Raw genomic sequence first — 23044 nt, 5'->3', positions numbered from 1 at the left:
ATTTTCCCCCAGTAGGTATGCAAAGAAGGGCAGTGGAAAAGCACATGGGCGAGGTCGCCAGTGCCTGACTGACAATTCCAACACATGGGTGTATCCCTCAAGTGACATTTAAAAAGTCTATCCGGAGTCCAAAATGCTCTATTCAATAGCATATAGTTTGTCTGAAAAAGGATGGGAGATACCTTATTAGACAGAGCAGTACTGTGCATCACATCCCAGTCGAACTCTATCCCAGTATTGTTGGGTTCAGCTTCCCATGTGGACTCTACAGGTCTATGTGCCTTCTTGGGTAATGGGAGTAGCATCTTATATACTTTAGAGACGAAGTGTCCCGCGGACAAGAGACGTGGTATATGGGTCACTAGCCACGGAACGTGTGGAGTGAGCCCCCGGGCTGATATAATGGCCTTCAATCTCAAGAACTCATAGAAGTCCATTGGCGTGAGGTCATATGTTACCTGTAAGCTCGAGAACGGGAGTGGTGTTTCGCCATCATAGAGGTCCCCCACTAAGTTAATGCCTTTCTTGGACCACGAGTCCCAGTAAAGGGTCCTACCACCGTGCTTAAAATAGGGGTTTCTCCAGAAGGCCATAAGAGTGGATTTTTTAACTACCCGGTTGGTTTTATGTGTCTGGTCGAGTCTCAACAGGGCCCGTCTGGTATTTAACAGTATGTATTTAGAGTGAGGAAGGTATGACAGGTCCATGGTAAGCAGGGCCGGTAGAGGTGCATGACCATTGAGTGATTTTTCAATCTGTAACCACAGAGGAACATAAGCTGGAGAGGATGTCAGCCACTGTGCTCCCTGTTTGCAGAGGAATGCTGTCTAGTAGTTCCTGAACGAGGGAAGACCCAGTCCTCCCATGTCTTTTGCTAGTTGTAGCTTTTTCAATGATATCCTGGCTTTCTTGCCCCACCACAGGAATCCGCCAAACAGCTTATCTACTTTATTGATTAAGTCCTCAGAGAATGTCATGGGAAGCATGCTGGCCAGGTAATTTACCAGGGGAGTAGACAATATTTTAAGTGTTTCCGCCCTGCCCCACCAAGAGATAAACTTCGGCGACCATCCATCTAACAAAGTGGAAATCTTTTTCAAGGTTATATCTTCATTCATTTTCAGAGTGGAAATCAGATCCTTATCAAAGTCGAGACCCAAGTATTTAAAGCAGTGAGGTTGCAAAGATAGGCCAGATTCCCCAAGATTATCTTTACTGCCTATATTATTTAGGAGTTTTAACTCCGTTTTATCTTTGTTCAACTTGTACCCTGAAACGCGGGAATATTCGTCAATGGTGGCCATGAGAGCAGGTATGGCCTCTCCAGCTCTTTCAGACATAATCAGTACATCATCTGCATACGCAGTGAGTTTTACAGTACAGCTGTCAAAAGGAACGCCAGCAATCTCTTCATTATTTCTTATATGACATAGAAATGGTTCTATCGCTAGTAGAAATAAAAAAGGTGATAGGGGGCACCCTTGTCTTGTTCCCTGGTGTAGATTAAAAGAGGAGAAGGAGCCACCCGCTCTTACCTTTGCAGAGGGGCAGAAGTAAAGGGACATCACTAGCTTCGTGAATGTCTCACCCAGATTAAACTTATGTAGGACCGCTTTCAGGAAGGACCAATCGACTTTGTCGAAAGCCTTTTCGGCATCTAATGTTATTGCCGCAGTGGGTGTGTCTAGTAATTTTGCTTTTTCCAAGACGTGCGCTAGTGTCCTGGTGTTGTCGCTGGACAGTCTAATCTTCAGGAATCCAGCTTGAGAGGGGTGGATCAATTGGGGAAGCACTTTTTGGAGGCGAGCCGAGAGGGCCATTGCCAAGATCTTGCAGTCAAGATTTATAAGGGAGATGGGCCTATAGTTTTTCGGGAGAGAGGGCTCTTTACCGTCTTTTGGAAGCACTGCGATTATGGCCTCAGATAGGGTGCCCTTAACTTCACCTGATTCATTTATTTCTCGGAATAGGTTCAATAGAGGTTCCACTAATAAGGAAGGGAAGGATTGGGTCTGCCCCTGCTATTTAGACTCTGTGCCACATAACGCTAATGCTGCCCGCGCTTCTTATGGGACATCCTGTGACTGAGTGAACTGTGTATTGGAAAAGTGTAATGGCGGATCTATCGTAGCAGCTGGAGGTGGCGCCAGCCCCCGCTCTGGTGAATTTCATACTAACTTTTTGGCTGGCGGTTCGGTGGGGGCCACTGACACTGGCCGAGGTAGAAGATATCCTGAGAGCGAGTGAGTTTATATCGGCTAAGTACCATGGAACCTACGGCTCGCGACCTCATTGCTGCTCTGAGCTCCCTGCGCTTTACCTGGTTGGATGGGGCCGGGGACCTTGCACGGCGCCTAGACGCTATTATCACCCAGCCGTTGGAAGAAGGCTCCGGCGATCCCGTGAGAAGTAGTGTCGTGGGCGGTTCTTTGCCGCCATTAGATGTGCCTGCTACGTGTCTACTGGTGGTGCCATGGAGGGCCCTGGATGATGTTGGTCACAGATCCCACTTAACCGGCCGCGTGAATGTGACATCGGGGCCTAGTGCTGCAAAAAGTGCGGATTCCCTTCGTGGGCCTGTTTCACCACCCGGCCATCTTGTGTTGCCGCTACCGGGTCGCAACCTGAGGGATTTGCTCGGAGCCCTGTTCCTGTGCCTACATGTCTTAAGGAGATCACTTTTCAGTCCCTTGCTTCTGGGACTGCTCACGGAATTGCTCTTGTTCTACCCGCCTGGCCGCCTTGTTCGTCCGGGGCGGTGCCCCATTGCAAACTTTCAGTGGCTACGTATTGACGGAAGGGTCAAGTTGGGACAGGGGTGAACTCCTCCTTTATGCATCGCAGGACTGATCCCCGGTCACTCATTATGATGTGGACGCTTTGCTGAACTATACTACGATGCCGCCATTGCTTGTCGACCTGCTGGTCTGTTTGTGATCGAGCCTGAGCTGTTTTGTGCGAATGGGGTGGGGCGGGAGTCTGCTTGTGTTGACTTTCCCCCGTCTTTTCCCTTATGTGGGTACTCTTGGGGCGACAGGCACGTTAGTAGGGGGGGGGGGGGGCGTAGCCTCTTCGACGTGCAGGGTGGGGGGGTTGGGGCTTGATTTTCGTTTTCTCTTTTTTTGTTTCTATGGCCCTTTCTTCTTGTTTTTTCTCTTGTTTCCTTTCTTCTTCCTATGTATCTCGGGTCAGATGGGGGTTGGGTTTAGTCCTTTCCGGGACGGATTTTCGCGCTTTGCGTCTGTGTCACTATCGCAAGGTTATTGATTCACGACCATGACATCGATTTTAATGCATAGTTACTGAATGATTACACATCCTGCTTTTCCTTCCCTCTTATATTACTGTTCGAGGGCGCATTTTCTGCTGCGAATTTTCCCAAGTAATAAGTGCCTTTCTGCATGTCGTAGGATCCTTTCATCGTTGTCATAGAATGATCCCTCTTATATCCTACTATACCGTATACAAGCTAGATTGTGACTCCTGTTATGATAAATTGACTGGGCGGGCGCTGACTGGGGTGATTTGTACTTCGTTGCTTGTTTATCCTTATTGTGCTGATTTACGCCAGTATCTTGATAATGATGTTTAACTCTTGTATATCCTTTTACTTGGTCCGCCCTTTCAGCTACCCGATCTGACTTTAGGATGATTCGTCAAAATTACAAAATGAAACCCTCTCTATCCTTTGCCTGTGGCTCCTTGCCAGTCTATCGTAGTTTTGTTATTTTTGTCCTCTATTAGCAACGCAAGGTACCTTGGAAGGCTATTTATTGTCATAGCGGCCGGCCCGCAGTGGTTGTAGGCAGACGCTGTGTACCATGTCTGTGATAAATAAAGGTTTTCAAAAAAAAAAAAAAGGAAGGGAAGGATTTATAAAATCTAGCTGTAAACCCATCTGGGCCTGGAGCTTTCCCACTTTTTAGCGATTTAACTGCTTGTTCTATTTCGGTCGCTGTGATTGGGGCATTAAGGTTTAGCTGGTCGTAGAACGTGAAGCGTGGCCACTGATCCCTTTTATATACAGCTCCGACAAGTGCAATAGTTATAGCTCCGCCTCAAGCATCCACGACCATATCCTGTTCATACATATGGCATATAAGGTAGTGACGCAGAGTGCTTCTGGCAATGTGTAGTGTCCAGTGCTACAAATCTTTTACATCCAGTGCTACCAATCTCATATCATACCAAGCAAGTGTAATCCAGGTTTATTCCAGGTGTAATCCACTACAGCAGCACTAGCAGGTATACAGTCTTTTTTGACACTCTGAGGCAATTAGTATGGTAATTAGCATGGCTGCCTAACTGTTGCACCTACTTAGGCGAAGCCCCGTAATTCTGCACTAGGAGAAGCAGCGCAGCCATTTTGTAGCAGTTGTCATGGGGGTTGATGTGTTTAGGTTTCTCGTTTCATTGATCGTGTTATTGATCACAAGCGTCCGCTGCAGGCTGAGTCACACTACATCGGCACACATAGATTGACTTCCATGCAGTTTAACTTACATGCATCATTGCTTGCTAGGCGAGTTCGTTGCGCTATGCCAGGTCTGCGTGACTTGCGCGGGCGCCGAGTCTCAATTTAGAAAATAAAAAATAAAAAGAGTCAGCCGCGGTGAGTAGGACAATACTGCTTGCGGGTGCCACGTGTGCAGACAGAAGCTTGCCTTGCTGTAATACGCCGATTAATTAATATGCGGCGTTATCGCTGCATCCATAATACAGTGCTTGTGGTAGGCTCGTGAGCAGTGTGCTGGAACCAACCCCAGTTCAGAGAGAGCTTCCGCCGGTCAAATCGGGGTGGATAGAGTCACTCGTGCACTGCGCGCCAACACACCTAACATAGTTATGGGGGTAGCAACTACACAGACGGACATGGGAGCTCAGATATGTCCAAATACGTCCGGGCAACACCAATGGGGGTCCATGCCTGTGGCCAGAGATCTTGCGATGCCTTCAGTGCTCGGGGGCGGAGCCGCCATTTTCTCGCTTGTCCTTCCCGGCGCGGAGTCGCCGGAGGGAATTCAGCCGTAACTTCACTTTTCGGCCACTTCCAGGTTCGGTCGGTCGCTCGGCAGAGTCCCCTCACATTCCGATTTCCAGTGTTGGTGTTTTCTTAGGAGCTGGAACAGTAGAATACGTCCCAAAGTCGTGGTTAGACCTACACCACGGGAGGAGGAAATCACAGAGCCGCCATTCCTCTCGGCGTCCAAACCACGCCCCCCCTCCCAAAACATTTTCTGACAGAACAAATACATTTGCCTAGATGGATCTCATCTGTGAATATGAGAGATGTCTTTTACATTAGACACTCATCCAACATACTTGGAAGGATTTCATATAGAAGAGGAAGGAATTCACCATACTGGGAGTTTAAAGTAAACTAATGTATATGAGTTATGTTCTGTTTAAACAACATATAGGTATAAGTAGATACAATGTGTGTGAACCCTCTGTGGCTAAGAACAATGGGTAGGGAATGAACCAGCAACATGATGAATTGGGATTTAGTAACCCACTATAAAACATCCAAGTACTATTTGAATAAGATGCCTTAGTAGTGCATTACTTTGCTAGAGTTACCAAGAACTGAGCACTAGTTGATGGAAGTGAGTTTATTATTTTCACGTTTGGGCCCCCCTCTCCATACATGCGATTCTATAGGCCCACAGAATTTTATAATTTGGTAAAAATTGTGTAGATGGTTCTCTTTTGTGTTATTTTTGTTTTCTAATTTCAGATTCATTTTGGAGTATGGTCATGGTGTATGTGTGTTGCTATATAATTGTTGTATATTATGTTTCGATATATGTGATGATGCATGGTAGTAAAACCATTTTTGTTTTGTTTCTCTTCATGTACTTGTACGTAGTGTTTTATGTCCCAATGAGCCAGTAAGAATGGTCATATCCTTTTTTCTAGATCACTTACAATCCTGACAAGTTCAAAATCCTGTTTGAATGAAAAGCGTTGGCCGGATGTTCTGTGTATGAGAAAAAAAATGTATGGACACAAAGTTAAGAAAGAATAAAACATTTTGAAACATTTATGTGATCTTTATGACTTCGATTTTTACAGGCGCACCTTTCCATTTCTAATTCATACGGGAGCAGGTAGGAGTATAACTTACTCAAAAAAACCAACAAAAAAAACACCTTAGACATTCACTGGAAAGAAACTACTATTTACTAAACAAAACCAGGGAAATTAGCCAGCTATACGTAAATAGCATAAGTATAACTTGAACAGCTGTAATGCAATGCTTAGGACATCTCACATTACATCACCAATAACATCTGAAACCTATAGCAGTGCAAGTTATACTTACGCCATTTACCTATATCTGGCTAATTTTCCTGGTTTCACAATTTTTCAATAGTAGGTCTTTTGCAGTTATTTTTTAAGGTTCTTTGTTCTTAAAACCGGTTTATAGTTGTACTACCTTTCTCACGTACAACTCTACTTTAACCTCTGGTTACAGCTAATTAACCAGCCAACACGGAGAACGCCCTATACCCCATTATTCTCATTTGGGATCCCCATACTATCCATACGCATTTGTTTACCATGACTAACACACATCCTTTCGAATGCATAGAATTTCCAAACATCCATCGAACTACATCCCAGTCACCTCTTACACTACCTGCACACACCATCACGGCCTGACTTTCTGCCCACACAGATGGCATCAACATATGACCCATCTTGACCACAGTGCACTCAGTTCCCATCGCTTATATAAAAATCCCTCATCTGACCCCATCAGGGGTATACGCAGATAAACGGCATCCACCCACTATTTTCACAGGGTGAACGCAGTCCCACTCATCAAGACGTTGGGTCCTACAGAAATATGCTGAACGTGTCCTGGTGTAGGACACCGTGACACGTTCAGCTGCGCCTATACGTTGTCTGCTTTCAATTCCCTGCAGCAACGTGCAAGAAGCGAGGCAGCTTTTTTTTCACCTCCAGCTAGGCAGAAGTTAAGGTGCCATTAGGCCTCCTTTTGTTTAAACATCCTGACTGGAGGTGGCCTGGAACCTCACACTTACATGTAAATGCCTTGGAGGGGAAACAAAGGTTCACAGCTGGTTATCTCTTCATACGTACGTAAGAGAGGAAGGCTGTTAGACCTGGCATAGTTTGGCGGGATTACCCCTGACTTTTTGCCTTTGCCTCCTGTGAAGTTAGATGCTGTAGGTACTTGCCAATGCTAATCAGTGTGCAAGTACAGATGTTCCCTGTATAAATTGTATTGGTGTTTGGTTGTCTCAGATTGGTATGTTTGCCTTACTAGCAAGAACCCTAAGTGATGTGCACTGTGTGTGCCAGAGCTAGTACTAAAGAAATGCGTAAAGAGGGAACATAGGACTTCATTGTAGGGCATGCGCGCATTATACTGAATTAGCATGTTGTCTTGACAAGTGCTACCACTTGTCAGGCCTTACTTTCCCTTTTGCATACACATGGGGCACCCCTGTAGGACGTCCTGGGTAACCCCTAGGCAGGGTGCAGTGTAAGTAAAATACGCAAGACTGATTTAGAGAAGGGTCGGGGACCCCTGAGCACAAACTTCAAAGACAATGAGGGGTATAACTAGAAGAACTGTAACCCAAAGACTTTGGTTAGGTTTTTGTCATGTTGATGATTCTGTCGAGAACTGTCTCGGTATCGTCCAGAAAAGTGCTGGGAGCGCTTTGAAAATGCCGTGGACTGGTCGAGTCCTCGGCGGCTTTGACATGTCCACGATCGGGAAGAAAACCTCTGCCTCAGGAAGAGTTGCAGAATAGGTTGTGCAAGACACTTGACCCTTGCTCCGTGAAAGCCCACGCTCATTAGAATATTATTGCTCAAGGTCTGGGGTCCTGGGAGGCACTTTACGTGGGTAGGAGAAAGGGCATTTTGTAACTGGGTACTTGTTTGAAGAGACAGATTAAAAAGTCTTCGCAACTCTGCTTGTCTCCTTCGTCATTTTGATATATGCAGCTTTTCCTACACTGGCGACCAGGATGGGATGGATTCATTGCCCTTGATAACTACAAGATTTTAACATTTTTTTACTTTGAGATTTATCCGGAATTTATTGGATGGTCGGAACTGGTCTTTCAAGTTAAACTCACAGAAGTAATAATATTGTACCATTTTTGGAGCAGCTTACCAGCTATCTGTTCTCTGACGGACTAAAGAAGGATGTAAAAAGCCGGTTTGGTTTTATTCAACTTAATAATACATCTGTTTACTGCCGTGCTAACGAAGGAGGTAAAGAATCTTTGTGGAATTCTGTACGTGTGCGTTTAGGCTGGGTAGGCAAGATCTCTGCACGCGTGTTATCTGGGACCGTAGGAGAAGTAACCTTGCATGTTCATGCGCATCTTTAGAAAAAAGTTAAAGTATGCGCCTACCTTCATGCAGACTTCTAACTACATGGCAACCCGGTCCAAGGATTCTTATTGCTCCACTCTCCATTAAGTCTGACAGCACGCAAGCGCATTTGCAAGTATTGACGCACAGTGACTATACAACGTTGCGTTTTCACCTTTAACCTTGCGTGCCTCCATTTTGGATATTGCCGTTTCTGCAATATTGTTTTCTAAGAAGTTCTCTCACGAAAAATGTAAACATTGGGAACTCATCCATGACACACACACACACCATGTGTCTATGAAGTATATCAACTGTTCTCACTCAACTTAGGGAAGTTTTTTTAAATTTTATTTCATGCAGCACAAGAATTGGAATTCATCGGTGACACACACACACAGTGTGTCCACAAGGTACTTTATCCCATTATCACCATTTATTATGGGTGATATGTCATTTTTTTCCCTCTTATTTTCTTTATTTTATTATCTCTCTCTGTTTGCTTTTAATTGTTAATTGATTTTTTTACACTGTTTTCTCAACACCTCTACTATATTGGAGATTGATCATATTTCTTTTATCATAACATTTTGTATGGTTTTTTTTACTCATTTTTGACAACTGTACCATTACTTATACTTAAAAATGTCGGGCATTGTACCACCTCCTTCTTTTCTCTCACTATCTGGTGAACCACCTATGTCATGGGAAGTATGGGAACCTATGTTTTTGGCCCATGTCGAAGTCATGGAAGGCGATGACTGTGAACCAGAGAGGAAACTATCCTTATTAAAACATTGCTTAGGAGGATTTGGTTTGAAAGAATTTAAAACGTTACCCACTTTCATTAATCCTGGCAGAAATGATGTATACCAGTACGCTTCTTCACAACTTAATATCAATATCCGGTTTGGAAGAAAAAAAAAGAAAAAAAAACAGAAAATGTGGTAATGGAAAGATTCATATTTTATTCACGAAAACAACAAGATGAATCTATTGAGGACTATGTCCCAGCTCTCAGATCTCTTGCTGCTGCTTGTGCTTGTGAACATTTATAGTATGATCAAGTGTTAAGAGATCAAATTCTAATGCGAACAAATAGCAAAAAAGTCTAGGAAAAGCTATGGTCTACACCGGAGTTATCTTTGAATGCGGCCATAGATATCGCTAAATCCATTGAATATTCTGAAAAATGTGTCAAAGAAATTAGAGAAAATGAAAAAGGAGATTTATTTATTGTCAAAGAAAACAAGGATGTTTACAAACAAAAGAATAGTTTTAATCAAAGAAGTGATAGTTCCAACAAAACAGACTAAATTCAAGAATTTGAATGCAAAAGTTGAAAGACTCAATCCATCTTTTAGGTTTCAGATGTGGAAGTAATACTCATTTAGCTAATTATAAGAGTTGTCATGGTGTTGATAAGGTTTGTTCTAAATGTAATAAGAAAGGTCATTACAGTAAGTTTTGTAAGACTAAATCCAGGAAGATTAACTATATACAAAACTCAAAGGATGATGATTGTTTTTATGATAATGATGAAAATGAAATGAATACAGTTACTAATGTTTGCAGTGACGATGGTGTTTCAAAGTTTCCTTCTTGTTTCATCAATGTTGATGGAATTAGTTTAGAATTTTTCGTCGATTCTTGTGCTTGGTGCTCCATTATTTCTTTAAAAAATGTCAATGAGAATGGGCCCAACAGACTTCTTAGTGTTCCGGATTGTCTCCTGGTGGTTACACTGGGCACAACATTGATCGAATTGGCTATTTTTCCGCAGATCTTGAATTTTCTGGCAACCATTCATCCAGCAAGATCTATGTTACAAAGTCAGGAAAGTCTCTCCTTGGGTGCCCACATCAACATGATTTAGGTATCAGGCTTGATCCCAGAGCCAATCCACCAGGGTTTGCTATTGACTCCTCTGCTCATCATAATTCCGATTTTGTCGATAAGTTTCCAGGAGTTTTTAGTGGTAAATAGCAAGAATTTGAACATGCAATTAAATTACACGAGAATTCCATTCCCATTCGCCATAAAGTAAGGAATGTTCCCATCTCATATAGGGGGAAGTTGAAAGATATGTTAAAGAATCTCTGCAATGAGGAGGGGGCGCTAGGGGGCGCCCGAGTGGAATGGCCGCGCTTTCGTGAGGCTCCCGCAGTCCGGTTAATAATCCTGCATTTAACCTGTGATTTTGCCCGTAACAAAAGGATTTCTAGATGCGGCACTAACAGAGCTGACCTCTGGGGCACAGGCGGTGATAAATCGGTCGCCTGACGGGACGCGGCGGCTGCATTTTGCCTGGCGCGTGCAGCTGAGCGGTGCAACACCTGTTGTGGGCTGGAGCAGTGCCTGGGGGAAAGGAGCTACTCGAGAGTCGCCGCAGTCATGTGGTGAGTGGGCCGGACGACCGCGCTCGAGAAGGGGCACCCTGCTGCTGAATACCATGAGAGGCAGCGAGACGTCTAAAAGCACAATCGGAGCGTAGGCAATATAGAGGGACATCAGAGATCTCGGTCTACCGCTGCAGTGCGGACACGACGATCGGGCGAGTGCCTGCTGCCTCATTAGCTGGAATTTCCACAATGGGGAGACTGGATTCACGTCAGCCATGTCTGACTTTTGAAGCTAAAAAAACACATGCGCCAACAAGAAACAGAGGCGGGGAATGGCACAATGGAGGTACCCACTGAGCAGGGTGCGTGGCCTAGCAGCCACATGAAAGCACTACCTTCGGAAATGCGTCAAGGATTCGCCACAATAGCGGATAAAGTGGATACACTCACAACCCGCATGGACTCCATTGCACGCTAGATGGGCACGAAACACGACTAAAGGAAGCAGAGCATAGGATATCGGATACCGAAGATGTTACGGAGCAACTGAAACCCGCGGGGACCCAAATGGACAAATTGATGAAAATCACCAATGCAAAAAAATGAGGACTTAGAAGCTAGAAGCCGGCGTAATAATATACGCGTTTTAGGTGTGCCTGAGAGCACAAATACAGACAAGCTTGAGTAATATGTTGAAAAGATGCGGGCTGCGGTGACTGATGCAGGCGCGCTTTCCCCTCAGTTCATCGTGGAGAGGGCTCACAGATCCGTTGGCCCGAGACCTCCACCTTGTAGTGCGCCTAGGCCCATCATATTATAGGGACAAGGACACTGTATTGAGTGGCCAGGGAGAAGAAGCAGCTTCACTTTAATGGTGTCTCCTTTACTGTCTTCCCCGACTTCACGGCACATGTGCAGGAGGAGAGACTAAAGTTCAATGCCGTGAAGCAGAAACAGACAGGCACAGGTGGATTATGCCCTCTTGTATCCGGCGCGTCTCTGAGTCACGTACCAGGGCACTCAAACCATTTACTTGAAGCTGCAGCACGTGGAGGAATTCCTTAAGAAAATCAAAAGAGGGAAGGATGTGAATCTGGTCTAGGAAGACACAGTGGAGGGGCAGTTATCTGATGTGGAATGACCCTCCTTAGGGATGTTGCTGAGACCTCATATTGTGTGTAACTAAAGGCTGTTGGAAAGGCAATGTTGTGTGCTCTTTTCTGCGTACCATATATGAGGTTTCAGGGTAGCCTGATATTATGGGCCTCTACATGGAAATGTCGCAGCTCGGCGGAACACGGCAGATGAGGAAAGACCGGACACCCTTGCAGCTTCAAGGAGGACAGACCTGGTCTAGTTGGTCTCCTGGATAGGTGCAAGGTACCCGTGAGTCCCCTGGTGGGCAGCCCCCAATGGGAGTACCCCTGTTGTATTGTTCTAGTGGGTTGATGGGGGGGGGAGGAGGAGAGAACTGACTAATGCTGGCATAATTGGGATGCTTCAGTGGGAGGGGAGCGGCTGCTGGGAGGGGGGAAGTTCAGAGTTGACGACAGCAATCACGTTGTCCAGTTATGGCATATGACGTATTGAGGAGAGCTGTGAAATGTCGTTCTATGTTACAGGATCGCCAGGATGAGCAAGTATGGAAGGGAGGGGGGATGACTAATTTGAAAGTGATGTCATGGAATATTAGGGGTTGAACAATGCTAGGAAATGCAGACAGGTACTGGCTTACTTGGATAGACAGCAGGTGCAAGTGGCAATGCTGCAAGAGACGTATATCCACCCACAATCCCACAACACTTTTGCCAGCAGATGGACGAGTGTCCGAGCCTTCTCCTCTTATTCTTCTTATGCGCGAGGTACCGCCATATTAATTAAGAAGCATGTTCCCTTTGCCCTTGCTGGCACCATTTCGGACCCACAGGGGAGATATATCATTGTATGGGGGAAGATGGGTAGGGACTAACAATTTCAAATTGCTAAGCCCCCAATGTGGACACACCTGAACTTTTTACGTCTCTGTGGGGTAGGATAATGGATATTGGTTCTACGCATATTGTGTGGGGGGGTGATTTTAATGTTACCTTGATCCCTTCTCGGCATAGAGCTGATGCTGCAATACATTATCATAACAAATATCGGGAGGTGATGGCAGGCATTGTGGAGGAAGGGAGCCTCGTGGACAGCTGGCGGCGGCTACATCCGCTGCAAAGGGAGGGCACACTCTTTACATCATACACTGGGACATGGGCGAGGCTGGACTATTGCTTGATTTCCAGGGGGTTAGTAACAGGCCTATGTAATGCTACACATCTCGCAAGGACCTATTCTATCATTGTCCTGTAAAAATCACAATCAAGATCCCTGGGTACGATAGGCCTAGGCCGCAATGGCAGATGCAACCAACTGCATTGTTGGATACGGTCTTTCAGGCTGAACTTGGGGAGGAGATAAAGGATTTCTTTTCCCGAAATAAAGGATCTGTAGACAGTGTGGAGGTAATATGGGAGGCCTTTATGGTTACGATGAGTGGGTACTGCATTTCCAAAAGTGTTGGGGTACTGAGAGATATACAGCGTACATTGAAGAAATTGGAGCAGGAACTGAATAGGTTGGAGGGTCGCATGCTGAGTTGGGAAACAGGTCAAGTACAAGCAGATTTTAGGACCAAATTGTCAGAGTATGAAGAGGAGGCTGCTAGGGAAGTTAAATTTAGAGAGCAGTATTAGGTGGCGGGAGATACGGGGAGGGGGAAAGACCGGGGAAGGCCCTCTCTGAGATTACACGTTGCCCACGGTTTAACAATAGTATATTGGAGATAGATCAACCAGGGGGAGGAATATGTCGAGACACGGAAGGGATCCTAGAAACTTTTACTGCACACTACACTAAATTGTACACCACACAAAATTATGCGGAGGTAGATCTTTATGATTTTATGGGCGAGGTGGCGTTATGCTGGCTTAGCGATGTACATAGGGACTTTCTTAGTGACCAGTTTGAGATTGACAAGATCAGGGAGGCCATTATGTCTTTGCAGAATGGTAAGGAGCCAGGCCTTCATGGCTTGCCTGCCGAATTTTATAAATGTTATATCGATGTCATGGCACCGGTCTTACAGGAAGTTTTCGAGGAAACCCTTGAAGTCAGGATACTACTTTCCTCGATGCAGGAAGTAGTTTTAACATCCCTACTGAAACCTGGTAAACCCTCTTGGGCCTGCGATTTTTTTCGACCACTGTCACTTATCAATTGTGATACGAAAATATTAGCCAAAATCTTGGCCACTCGGTTATCTCTCCTTATGGATACGATCATACTCCCTGACCAGCCTGGTTTTGTACCTGGAAGGGCCACTGATCATAACTTGCGCACCCGGTTCTCTTTAATACAGACTGTGGCGCCGGAATTTCCGACTGCTGCTGTATTTTTAGATGCCTCAAAGGCATTTGACTCTGTAGAATTGAGTTATTTATTTGCGGTCCTGCAGAGAATGCGGTTACCGAAGTTATTTATCTCCTGGGTACAATTGCTGTATCATAAACCTACTGCTAGGGTGTTAATAAATGGGCACTTGTCTTCATCCTTTTCCATATCGCGGGGCACTCGTCAGGGGTGCCCGCTTTCCCAGCCACTATTTGCCATAGCAATTGAGCCACTGGCGTCTAGGTTGCGGCATCTTCATCAGGATAGGGTGTTTATATGTATTCAGCGTCAAATTCTGATTTCACTGTAAGCTGATGACATCACACTGTATAACAGATCGGCAACAAAACATTAATCCCCTACTGCACGAATTCCTAGTTTTTGGCAGGCTTTCAGGTGTCCACATAAATTGGGGGAAGTCGCAATTGTTTCCGCTTACGCCTGCAGTCCCCCGATTTGCATTAGATTTTCCCCTTGAATGGTGCGATTCCGATCTTCGGTATTTAGGTATACAAGTGTCTAAGGATAAGGAGGAAACAATAAGGCTGAATTATAGCACAGCGATCATGAGACTGGAAAATAAGGTCACAGGTTGGATTTCTTTGCCCTTGTCGATGGCAGGAAGGGCTTCTCTCATTAAAATGGTTATCCTACCACAATTCCTATACCTATTTCTTAATACTCCATATTATCCTGGCGCTTTTTTCTTTAAAACACTACGGACGGAATTGATTTGACTAATGTGGGGAGGTAAACAACCACGCCTTAAATGGTCAATCCTCACGCAACCCTATGATAAAGGTGGATTTGATATACCCGACAGATTTATTATAACAGCAGGCAGGCACATTACGCATATAATTGGATGCTGCCTACGCGATACATGCCGCAATTAGCCACAGAAGATTGGCTGGCGATTCCCCTCCCTTTGAGTGGACTCATACATGGACCTGCTAAGGCCCTGGAGATACCACCCACAACGGTGACATGAACTGTGGATGCATGGAAACGAATAGCAGTTATCCTGGAGACTCCGCTATTATACTCTCTGCTGCTTCCGCTTTCATACCACCCAAACATGGTGGTACTGCAGGAGCCGGGTTTCCGTGCCTTGTGCAGAAGACTCAATGTCACCACATGGGGGGGGGACTTGTTCCATGAGGGGGTGTTTTTTTCCATAGATCAATTATTTCGGGATATACAACCCACACCCTTGGAGGCTTTTTTTGTATGTGCGACTGAAGCAGGAAATGAGGGCGGTTGCACCCGATTTCCCTAGTGAACCGGACATCTTTGCCCCTTTACATTTCGTGCTCACCTCATCTGATGGGAAACATTTGGTATTGGCATATATAGTAGTATACGGGAACGGCGACAAGGGGTGGAGTGGTCGGCCCGCATGCACCGGAGTGAAGATTTGGGAAAGGAAATATCAGAAAGTCAATGGGCCTATTGCTGTAAGGTCACAAAACATCTCAGCTAGCTGTAGATACAAAATCATACATTATAAGTAGGGCTCCCAGTTTTCTGTTTTTACTGATTTTGACAGAAAACAATTTTTTTCCTGTCAGTATTTATTTTTTAAATACAGAAAAATACGGAAAATATGTCTTCTTTGGATGTTTTTTTCTACTGTCAATCATGAGTGCCAGGTCAGTAGGTGTACAGATTTAGAGGTAGGGGAGATGGAAAAAGACAATACATTTGCTAATTCAGCCTAATTAAGTGCAGATCTACAGTTATTTATGCTAATCTGCAATGCAAGTGTTTTGATAGAACGCTATTGCACTGTATACCGCTGAAACCTTTTGGACATTCAAATGCGAATGTACATTTATCAGTCAAATAAATGTGGAAAAATACCTATGGCAGCTTCATTTATACAGAAAACACAAAATAGAAATGGATAAATACAGACAAAATTAGCAAAAAATAAATATGGATAAATACAGACTGAAATGTAGAAAAAATAAATACCATAAAACCGGGACCCCCAATTAGAAGTTCTTACAACGACTTTACTACACTCCTGCAAAGAAATATAAATTTCAGTTGTCAGATAATGATAGATGCTAGAGGTGTAAAAGGGTTGGGGCCGGTTTCTTGCACCTAGCGTGGGAATGTCCGGGGGTGTGGGAGTACTGGACGCAGGTGCATGCGGCTCTTGAGAATATACTGGATATCACACTGGAGAGGGACCCGTTAATCCTGTTGGGATATACGGCACACATACCAAAACACAGTAAAAAATGTTTAGGTATTGCATTATTAATGGCCAAGCGACGGCTGGCTTGTCGATGGGGCAGGGGCAGAGCTCCAATGTTTAAGGAATGGTTACGAGATATAATATATTAATCAGGAACAAACTGCTGTATATGCTGAAACACAACCAATTGCCTCTAGACCAAGAGATATATGGGGTCTGTTGCAAACATTTCTTGCTCGAAATACGGAGGAGGGTTCTGAATCACCCGCGCAGGATGGTGATCGGGAGGTAGGGGAGGGTTTGGTGTAGCCTCCTGCTAGATAAATACTAGGGTGGGCACTGCCATTGCCGAGGCTATATATGGACGACTGGTATCGTTGACTATTCTACTGCTGGTCAATACTGGACATGGACATTATGTTATGAATTATCACATTCCTTATGTTCCCTGTATTCCCATGACATCATATGTACTGTTACTACATTGTATGAAGAGTTCTTTTCAATGTCATATGAGCAAGGTGGATACGTTCTGATCTACGTGGTGTGTTTACATGGAAAGATTGCATGCGATGTCAATGCCTACTGTAACCTATGATGCACATCCTACATCGGGAAACTATGTAATACTGTCTATGTCTGAAAAAAACAATCTCTGCAATGAGGGCATCATAGAACCTATTTAGTCTTCTCCATGGGTTTCTCCCATCGTGATTTCGGTAAAATCCTCAGGCTATGTGTGGATTTACGCAGTTTGAATCGTTCAATCTGGGTTGATGCACATCCCCTTCCTAATCTGCATGAGATGGTTTCCACTTTGGCAGATGCGCGAGTGTTTTCTTGTATTGATTTAGCTAGCGCGTATCAAGTAGTCTTGTCTGAAGATTCTAAAAATCTAACAGCATTCATTACACCGGAGGGGCTTTTTAGATATTGCCGTATGCCGTTTGGCTTCGCTAGTGCTGCATCAGTTTTCCAAAGATTGATGAAGGAAACCTTGGAGGGGCTATCGGATGCCATTGCTTTCCAGGATGACATCCTGGTATATGGAAGGAATAATGAGGAGCATGACCGTAATTTACATAATGTCATAGCAGCCTTATCTGAGAAGGGCCTTACTCTTCGGGTGGATAAATGCAAAATAAAAGCTAAGAAGGTTGAATATTTAGGACACACAATCAGTGGTGATGGCATCAAACCAAAGCAAAAACACAGTCAAAGCATTGTTAATGCCCCTTTGCCTTCTTCTAAAGAACAGTTAGTCGCGTTTCTGGGACTGACTGAATTTTACACAAAGTTCATCCCAAATTACTCAGCCAAAGTTGATCCTTTTAGATGCTTACTTAAGAAAAATGCTACTTTTTGGAATTTATTTTACTCTGAGACGAATTAGGGAAGCATTTTGGTGGCCTGGAGTAGATGCTTCTATTGAGCATTTTGTACGCAACTGCACTAAATGTTCGAACAGTGATAATTCAGCAGTTCCTTTTTAAGAGCTGAATCACATCCTGTTAATTTTCCTGTTGGACCATGGAGGAAATTAGGTCTGGATATTATTGGTCCTTTTCATGTTCTACCCAAAGATGAATGTTTTGGTATTGTTTTAATAGACTACTTCTCAAAATGGCCGGAAGTTAAAATGGTCAAAGAAGTCACGTCACAAAAGGTGATAGTTTTTAGACAATATTTTTTGCAGAGAAGGTATCCCACTAGAAATTGTTACAGACAATGGTCCTCAGTTTATTAGTAAGGAAATGTAGTTATTTTTTAGTAAATGTGGCATAACTCATAGGAAAATAGCTGTTTTCCATCCTGAAGCCAATGGTCACGTGGAACGGTTTAACAGAGTTGTGAAGAAAGCTATACAATTGTCTGTAAAGGGAGGGTTAAATTGGTGTAATGCTTTACAATCTATGTTATTAGCTTATAGGACTTCTACTAATGCAGTTACCTTAGCGAGTCCATTTGATCTTTTGAGGGAACGTAAACCGAGCATTAGTTTAGTGCCATGGTGGTTAAAAAAAATTTGAATGATGATAAACTGTCTGCTATTGACTATGACTGTGGTTCCCAAACTGTGCGCCGCGGCGCCCTGGTGCGCCGTGAAGGGAAGCCAGGGGCACCGCGCACGATGTGGGAAAGGAAGTGTTTAAGTCTAACTAAGAATGTGTCACTTTCGCCCCCCCCGCCTCCGTGATGAATAGGTTGCTCTGCCCCTAGTCTCTGCCTTTCTGAAGCAGAGCATCACGGCGGCGGGGGGTGCACAAACAGCACACACAGGACTCGGCTACAGATCCAGGCACTTCTTATTAAAAGGCAAAAGATGATGCCCATAATCCCGCATTTTGGCGCCTGGCAGTTCTAACCATTAAAAAAGGCAATCAACTCTTTCAGCTGCTGATGAGCTGTGAAAGAGATGCTGGTCAGTGGCAGAAAGGAAGGTGTTGCAGCACAGGAGGGGGTCATGCTCCTTGTGGAGTCATGAGCACCTTCTGTTATTTAGATGCAAATAGCATTGAAAGAGTAAATTAAACTAATGTTTTCATTTTTTTCCCCTCAATTTTGATATAGAGCAAACCAAACCCAAATATATTGGAGTGCTTTATATGGGCACCAATGACATTTCATAAGGACATGTTACTTTTTTAGATACGGAGGGCCTCATTTATGAAGGCCTTGCGCCACTGGTGCGTCACTTTTCCCCCCATTTTAAAAGTGACGCACTGGCGGCGCAAGACCTTCATAAATAAGCCCGGAGAGATTAAGTTATTTGCCCAGGATCACAGGATGTTGAGCCAAAACCAGAATCAAACCTGATTCCTCAGTTCCAAAGTGGTATGTCTGACCTCAAGCTCCATCTTCTCCCCTCCTCTACCCATGCTCAGGACCTTTCCAGGGAGTACACTCTTAATATCTAAGTAATACATCTGTGGTTCCCAAAGTGTGCACCGCAGCACCCTGGTGTGCCGTGAAGGGAAGCCAGGGGCGCCGCGCCGCTGTGCAGGATGTGGGTCTGAAAAAAATATATAATTATCCTCAAAATGTAGTGAAACTGCGAGCTGCCAATTTTGGAGCTGGGGAACCGGGTTCGACCCTCGACGTAAGCTCAGAATCCTGTGTCATTCTGGGCAAATCACTTAATCTCCCAGCGCCTACAAAAACAGAATACATGAATGTATCCTTGTGTAACGTGGCTGGTGCTCTTCGGGTTGAGTTTGCGCTATATAAATCTGCAGCAAAAAAAAAAAAAATCCAGCCGACCAAAACACAGGATAAGAAAGAGGTTCTGGAAGAAAACAAAAAGTTGTTATTGGTGATCTAGTTCGTCTAAGAAAGAAAATGTTCCAAAAGGTCCTCAATGTTGATCAGATCCAAAGAAAGTTATAGAAGTGTTCAAAAATGCAGTAAGACTAGAGTGAGTATGTGGAATTTGAATAGGATTTCATTGTACAAAGACATTGACCTTTCGTCTAAAAAATCTGATAGAATTAAACCCTTAGATGATGCACAGTGATGTTTCTTTTTAACAAAATCCTGGTTGTTCTAATTGGCACAATGATGCCTCCAGGGGTAGACGGGAACATCACCGTCCTGAAAGATTCAAAGATTATGTCAGGGTTTAATATTGTTAAAAAAAAAAAAAGAGGAAAATGTGTTGTATATATGTTACATTACTAGTGTGGGTTTCCACGAGCACTCTTCTCTTTGTGCTCGTGGAAAGGCCACGCTCATTAGAATGCTATTGTTCAAGGTCTGGGGTTTACGGTGGGTAGGAGAAAGGGCATTTTGTAACTGGATGCTTGTTTGAAGAGACAGATTAAAAAGTCTTCGCAACTCTGCTGGTCGCCTTCGTCATTTTGATGTATGCATCTTTTCCTACAGTATCCGTCAACAAGGGTATTGGAACGATCGGAGCCAGACTCCAATACAAAATCTTTAGGTCCTACATTTACGTGTCACTACCTAAATACTGATCTTGGCCAGCCATTAACCACCCAAGATTAGAACACCGCTGCCAAGATGTGTCAAATTAAGTTGTTCAATACGAATGTCTCTTAAACTCCTAACACTAAGAAACCCCAAATAGGAATACACACCAGTTTGTATGCACCCGTTATGGTTTCTCATTACAGCCTCATCCACAGTAGCAGCTACTTCCATTCAAAAAGTCACCTTTGATACCACCCACACACCCCGCCAAGCCTCAGTCTCCCAGTCTAGGACACAACCAGTCCTAACTCCCCGCTGTTTCAACTCTACCTAGTATTGTATCGGCAGCTACTTAATATCCTCTATTACACTACCCCACCCACTGAGTCCAACAATTTCCAGCGGGCTTACCGCGTTCATCTGCTCTTTGACTGCGTCCAGGTCGCCGTTCTTGAGCGCCCAGATTAGTTCCTTGTCTCCCATGATAAAAGCGGCAGTCAAGTGCGGAGACTAAGACAATAAAGGTTCAGTTAGAAACCTGAGCACTGAGAGACCGCTTCTGGACACACCGGGTAGAACCTTCAGGCAGACCGCACACTTCCGCTTCCGGTTTAAGTGACAAGGCACGGCTGCTGCTTCCGGTTTTTTACTTCTCGCTGGGCATGTATCAAGCAGCTAAGATCGCGCCAAGAGTGGGTGTGGCCAATAAGGAAGCGAAAGCCAAGATTGGTGGAGGTAAATGTCCATCATTGTCTTCTCGAGTAATGAGCTACGTTTTATCTCGCCCCCTAACCACATTCGTGAGATAGCTTAAACAGGATGGTGCCAAGGAATAACTTGCGCGGTGTTTTGAAAGAGTCATTTTTGCAAAGGAAGCGTAGGCTACAAACCGTCCTTTTTCCCGTTGTATGAGCTCTCCATCGTTTCATTTTCTTTTAATAAAAATGTAAAGTTTAAACGCAGTTGTTTTAGTTCTGTTTCAGTTTATGATTTTTCTTAATTTAGTTAATGTAGTTTCCTATGCAATTAAAAATTTGCAAACATCCGTGACAAGAATTTTCAGTTAAGAACACAGACTATGCTTCACTTTTCTTTACATCTCAAACAAATGAAGGAGTATACCCTGAAGCAGGGCTCGAGTCGGGGTACCACGCGGGTGGAGGGCGTCCCCCACTTATTTTACTGGGGGGGGGGGGGGACACGCTGCCAAACAGCTGGACTTCACTCTTTGGCCTCTCTGGGGCGAGGAGCTCAGCACCTTTCGTGACGTCACTTCTTGTGACGTCACTTCCAGTGACAGCGTCCCCCCACTTCTTTTTTTTTAGGACTTGTGCCCTGCCCCGAAGACAAAACGATGTCCCTGCAGTATAAAAAGGTGCACAAAAGGGGAAAATTCCTCTTTTTTAAGAAGACCCCTCACTCACCAACTTAGTTGGTGACATGCTTCATCATAGGGGTCCCAACCGAATAGCCGAGTGCTATCTGGGTGTGTTTCAACACCTCATTACAGTGGAGCAGGTTTTTTTCAGCAGCAGTAGTGCAAGTGAGTAAAAACAAGTGAATTAAAAATTGTCCATAAAAATACTTTAATCTAGAGCAACTGGTCAATGTTAAAAACTGGTAAGATGCTGTGCTCAGTTAGATTGACCTCTGGTATCTTAATGGTGATAAGTGAAAAGTGGTCTACATGTTTCAACCTGTTGGCAATATTACCAGGTTTTCTTCAGGACCTAGTTACGTGACCCAACTGGTATACACTCACTGGTATACACTCGCTAAGGTGAACCCAATTGTTGGTCACTCCGAAGCCAAAGCATGTACTTACAGTCTGGCGCCCTCTTATCAATTGTAGAAAGGAGAATTCTGAAAAACAAATAAATAATCACACGCAAAATTAGTAAAATGCATATGGTGTGCCTCAGAGATAATTATAGGTTCTCCTCTCATACAAGATCCAGTGTATTTATCGTTTAAAATACACGTACTGTGTCAGGTGGTTGGTGTTTATCAAGCGCGGCGTGCCCTAAGTAATGCAAGGCAACTGTGAATGATAACAGCCAGCCGCACATTCACTATGGGCTAATAGTCAGCCCGTATTTTTATTTTGCAACCCACATACAGCATTCATTATGGTGGGTGTCTAAACGCTCAATCCAGTGATTAGAGCGTACATTCACAGTGAAGCACTCCCGTTAAAAGAGAATGCATGCTTCTTATGCGCTTGAGAAGAAACTGCCCTAAGAAACAAATGGGGAAAATGCAGGCTTACTAGAGACGCAATGGAATGGTGCCTCATGGAACCCGGGTCACGGCGCTGGCTCTAGTCACACTATACGGAGGTGAGATGATAAGTTAAAGCGTTCGTTTTGCACATACCTGAAAAGCTGTTCGTGGAGAAGCAGAGCTCACCCGCATTGTGCCAGAAATACTTATTCCATCAAACCATGCCACAAGCTTCTACGCCTATTTTAGGACCCGTCAGGGCGACCCGAGGATCACTGTGTGTGTGTTTCCTCGCTATTTGACCAGGACCGATCAAGGAATCCTTCCGGGTATATCACAGAGGACGTGGTCAACTGGGCACATGACCACATCAGAGGGGGGCGTGGCTTAATCATTGTTAAGGACGCTGTTGCAGGACGCGTTTGTATAGCCTGTGGGGGCGTGGCCAAATAAAAGGTGACAACATTATTCTAGATCGAGGGATGGAGGGAGGGAAAGGAACTCCCTACATTAACCCCCTGCTAGAAGCGAATGCAAATAGAGAGTAAGGCTT

General features: G+C 44.5%; 1 protein-coding gene across 1 annotated transcript in view; it reads right to left on the bottom strand.

Annotated features, from left to right (window-relative positions):
- Positions 1–21034, bottom strand: part of MTPN (myotrophin) — a 356723-nt gene extending 335689 nt beyond the window's left edge. Inside the window, exon 1 of the mRNA XM_086952980.1 lies at positions 20680–21034. Coding sequence (XP_086809106.1) covers positions 20680–20751 — 72 coding nt within the window. The 5' untranslated portion in view covers positions 20752–21034. The remainder of the gene's footprint in view (positions 1–20679) is intronic.
- Positions 21035–23044: the final 2010 nt, after the last annotated feature.

This window comes from Lissotriton vulgaris, chromosome 1_2 (genome assembly GCF_964263255.1).
Source record: "Lissotriton vulgaris chromosome 1_2, aLisVul1.2, whole genome shotgun sequence".
Lineage (NCBI taxonomy): Eukaryota > Metazoa > Chordata > Amphibia > Caudata > Salamandridae > Lissotriton > Lissotriton vulgaris.
The sequence above is the reverse complement of the archived record's forward strand: the minus strand, read 5'-3'. Positions and strand labels throughout refer to the sequence as shown.